General features: G+C 30.2%; 1 protein-coding gene across 1 annotated transcript; it reads right to left on the bottom strand.

Annotated features, from left to right (window-relative positions):
- Positions 1-1,991: 1,991 nt before the first annotated feature.
- Positions 1,992-4,080, bottom strand: LOC145600495 (putative pectinesterase 52). The gene is made up of 4 exons (XM_081656383.1): positions 4,040-4,080; positions 3,254-3,455; positions 2,431-2,657; positions 1,992-2,151 (listed from the first exon to the last, which is right to left on the bottom strand). The coding sequence occupies exons 1-4, from the start codon at positions 4,078-4,080 to the stop codon at positions 1,992-1,994; spliced, it is 630 nt and encodes a 209-aa protein (XP_081512509.1).
- Between the last annotated feature and the right edge of the window lie 881 nt (positions 4,081-4,961).

Below are 4,961 nucleotides of genomic sequence, written 5' to 3'. Positions count from 1 at the left end.
ATGTCTTCTTAGTTCCAGTTATTTCTTCCATCACCATGATCAACTTCACCTAAACTAATCAAACACTTGAAAACCTTTATTAGTCGAGTTTGCTTTAGTTTAAGTTCCTCATCATCAAAATTTTTATGCTTCAACAGGGTCATATGATCCCAATTTCTATTTTTACTCGTAAATTTTGATATAATAATGAATATATGTTGAATATTCAGTTAGCTTTCTATATTCAGAATATATTTTTTAAAGAATATTTTTTTTACAATATCTCAGATATCTTTAAGTATTATATTAGTTACTCTCATTGTAACCTAATAAATATTAATTAATGAAGATCACTCTATTGGAGTTATATACTATCTTACAGATTTTAAAATGTTAAAATCTCATACCACGTTATATTAGCTCTTGTAACTCTTTGATTTCCTATTACTATTATTTTTGTTAGCATTAAATGGTTTAACATTTTGACGGACCTGTAATGGGCTTGTGCTAGGTTGTGCCATGTTTAGCCCACATACATTATTTAAGTATTTATGGATATAACAATACTATAATATGTGGAGCTCTCCCAATTTATGCATGCTTAGTTAACTTTTTAATATATATTATTCATTGTTTATCTACTTTGTATGACGAATAAAAATGTACCGACATAGTGATTGATGGATAATAGTCGCTGACAGTGGCGGACCTAGAAATTTGACAATGGGGGGACAATTTCGATAATTCAACTAACATCAACCTATTTTTAAAAAAATGGGTACACAATACAAGTAATTTGGGTTTGGTTGGGAAATAGGAATAAGGGAGTAGTCGAGTGGTATGGTTGAAATAAAATACCCAAAAAAAAAGGAATGATGTTACAAGGGGGATTCGAATGCTATATTATCTTGTGATGTTAATTTCTTAGCAAACATTTGTCGAAGATGCTCGTTGCAGTCCGTGACTCGTGGCCGCGTGGGTGGTGGTTTGTGCCTCGTGGTTGGGAAATAGGAATAAGGGAGTAGTCGAGTGGTTTGGTTAAAATAAAGGAATTTTTTTTTTTTTTTACCACCTCTAAAAAATAACTTAATTGCTTTTACCACCTCCATAAAAAAAAGTTTTATTTTATCACCACATAAAAAAATGAAAATTGACTTTTACCACCATCACCGCCAACTAACGGATTCTGTCCATAAATTCGTTAGTGGGGCCTATCATATCCACGTGTCACCATATTATTGGGTAAAAAAAATAAATAAATTAACAAATAAAAAAACAAACCCAATAAATAATAAAACAATGAACATATATATCAGCACACTCTACAAAATGGACCAATGCACACAACAAATATCCTAGATAGCAAAAAAAAAAAAAAAAATAAAAAATAAAAAAAATCACCCCAAATACCAAACTCAAGTAATTAATTCACAAAGTCAAAATTGTTAGCACTTACAAGAAGGCAATCAGGATCAGGATGAAACATGATGGAAGTGAAAACCCCTTTAACACCCCCCAAAAAAAAAAATTAATGTTACAAGGGGGATTCGAACCTTGATCTAGGTAAACCTGAAATTGGGCCCCTTACATATTGTTTCTAGCCCACTACCAACTTAGCTAAGGCAAACTTCTTGATAATTCTTACACTCAATTTTATATAACTATTTTCCCAGTTTTATTTTTTTTTTCCTAAAATTTTTTTTCCTCTGTTTTTTTTCCGAAAGTGGGGGGACAATGGTCCCCCCTTGTTCCTTCGTGGGTCCGCCCCTGGTCGCTGATGGAAGAGTCAATTGGTTAGGAGAATACATCGAAGCCCTTGTACAATAGCAGAGGCCAAAACATATTTAAAAATAAAAATAAAAAACCAATATTGGATTATCTTTAATATTCAATTGTTTGAACATTGCATTACAAATCGAAATGAGGATTAATACTTAATGAATCATAATCTTCAAGTATATGCGACTATGCTTGTCTTTTATTGTAACATTTATAATTATGTTGATCAATGTTCATAAAGGTTGTTTAGCAATCCACCCATCTTGGTTGATAAAAGTCTGCGTATCATATTCCTTAATTGTAGAATAATCAAACTTCTTTTCCCATGAAACACGTTTTGACGTATTAGCGCCGGGACCCGTGCAATTAACTTCTGCAAATGTCACATCGTTTCTGCATTTAACACAACACTATATCAGTGTTTAGGTCATCATAAACCCAATATAAGTACTCTATAATAGCATTAACTCAAAAAGACCAAATAGTAACATAAAACTGTTTATTTAATTAAGAGTTGACGACCTAGGTTCGAGTTGCTCTACTTGAATATCTATCATTTTTTACTATTTAGGTCTTAAACTTGTGCTTGAGCCTATTTTTTTTAAGCATATGAATTAGTGCATTTAATTAAAATAAAATATTTATTGAAAGAAATTGATTAGAAAAACTTACTTATGCTTACTTTGTTTCCAAATAAACCAACCCTCGGGATTGACAACCTCACTAAATTTTGATTCAATGAAAATAACCCTTGCAAAAGCATCATATGCTCGTCCTAAGTCTGCATGCCCTGTTCCCAAAACATCACAATTTCTAAATACATAACCACCGGTGTCATTGGCTGATCGTCGACCTTGTGCAGTAATAAATCCTCCTCCCGTGACATTTATGGTACATTGCTGCAACAAATATTAAGAGTTACTCCCAAGCAAATGTAGAAGTAAGGCTTGAACTTGTGGCCTCAAGTCATCATAAGATGATTTCCCCACTATCTGCACCATGTATGTATGGCTAAATTACATACTTCCTCCATTTTCTTTTAAATGCAACACACCCTTTAGCGCGGTAATTAAGAAAGGTGGGGTTTACATGATATAATAAACTTTAAAATAGGATGAGTGGTTGTTAGGAGTGTAATTTAGTGGGCCATGTGCTTTAAATAAGGGATATATTATAGTTTTTCCCTAAAGTAACTTTACTTTTATAGTGTGTTGCAAGTATTGTGACATTTCCTTTATAAGGAAGTGTTGCAAGTAAAAGAAAACGGAGGAAGTATAAGAAATAGCATATTTGACATCATATAAAATATATATATATGTATATATATATATGTATATATATATATATATCGTATAAAATATATATGTATATACATGTATATATTTTATACGATATATATATATATACACACACACACACACACATATATACATATTATACGATGTCAAATATGCTATTACATATGTAAGTATTGCGTATATCTTCTATGATTTACCTCATATACAGATTGACCATAACCCCATATAAAATCAATGGCTCCTTCAATGTAGCAAGAATTGAAATAATGGCGACCATTATCATCCCATAGTGTATCTTGATATCCCACAAACCCACAAGAATAAAATGCATTCTTATCTCCATAAGCTTTTAGGGCAATGGCAGGAGCGTGCTTCGTATCATCTTTTGGTGTTTCAATACTAAAAGAGTTCTAATAGAACAAAAGGTAAATCTAAGAATAAGTTGATTTGTGGATGTGTATATAACTCCAATTAGAACAATGAGATTAAGTAATTGCATTTAACCTAAATAGAACCGAATCAACAAAAATCGATTTTGATTAGTATAAATGCAAAATTATAAATACATAGAATATGTAATTATATTCTTTTGAAAAGATTTGATATAATCTTATATAAACAAGGTAATGGACCTAATGGTGTCCATACAAAATATCTATATATGTCAATTATATATACTTACACTTTTAAGATGGTTAGTGAACATATTTTTATAAATTTAAAGCAAACAATATGTGTATATACATTTTGTACTATCTCGATACTAGAAGGAACTAACTCATCAGTCGTGTCGTGATGTCAAATGTTAAGATTGTCATTCTTCCTTTAATAAAAATAAATATGCCGTAAAAATTACAGAGAAAATATATAAATTAAGGCCACAAAATGCAAGATATGGGAGTCACTTGATTGTAGAGAGACTTATCATACTATGAAAAATTTTAAATTATCTAAATAAAGTATTACCTCATTATACAACATACCATGGATTTATCATGTGATTCTTAAGAGACTTATCATACATATAAGATTTTTATACACAGTACTAGAAGATAATACTCCGTAGCAATAATAAGACATAATAATTATTAAAAAAAAAAGGAAATAAAAAAGGAGTTACCTTAAAGGTGACACCCCTAGCTACAAAGTTGTCAATGTATAAACCAAAAGTAATGCTATTTATTGCTGGAGAATGAACATCAGAGGTTATTATTGTCGTAGTACGGTCACTTCCTTCAAGAATTATGCATCCTCCTTTATCTTGTTGAATTGCAATTTGCTCCCTCCATGCGTAAAATTAACATTGTTAAATGATCTATATATGCACATGTAAGTATCTTAAATGCGCATATGTATTGCAAAAAAAATGAGCATATGTAGAATATAAAGCATATTGTAATAAGTGCTAGCATATATTTCCTCTATTTCTCAAAAAAATCAACATTTTGACCAGTGCGAAGTTTATGCGAATAGGTTGAATTTGTAACCATTATGTAAGAGAGGTTTTGTTGAATCAATAATAATAACAATAATAATAATAATAATAATAATAATAATAATAATAATAATAATAGTCATTAAATAGTTTATTTAAACGTAGTAAAGGATGCGAATAAAAAGACATACTAAAAAAATTAATAGAGTGAGGAGTAGGGACCATGTTAGGATGGATAAATGCTCTTATTGTTTTAAAAATGTTGTAAAATGTTTTCAATTAAAGTGTTGCATTTTTTTTAAAAAAAAAAAAAAAAAAAAAAAAAAGTATATTTTAAGACTTACTTGTAAGTTCCAGGTTTAATCAATATTTTGACCCATTGATTATTGCTAGAAGGAATGGAATTAAGGGCATCTGTAATGGTGGTAAAATTTGCAACACCCGATTGTGAAACGGTGATAGTACGATAA

Source organism: Chenopodium album, chromosome 21, assembly GCF_948465745.1.
Source record: "Chenopodium album chromosome 21, dcCheAlbu1.1, whole genome shotgun sequence".
Taxonomy (NCBI): Eukaryota; Viridiplantae; Streptophyta; class Magnoliopsida; order Caryophyllales; family Amaranthaceae; genus Chenopodium; species Chenopodium album.
Note: the sequence above shows the minus strand (reverse complement) of the source record. Positions and strands in the feature narration are given on the sequence as shown.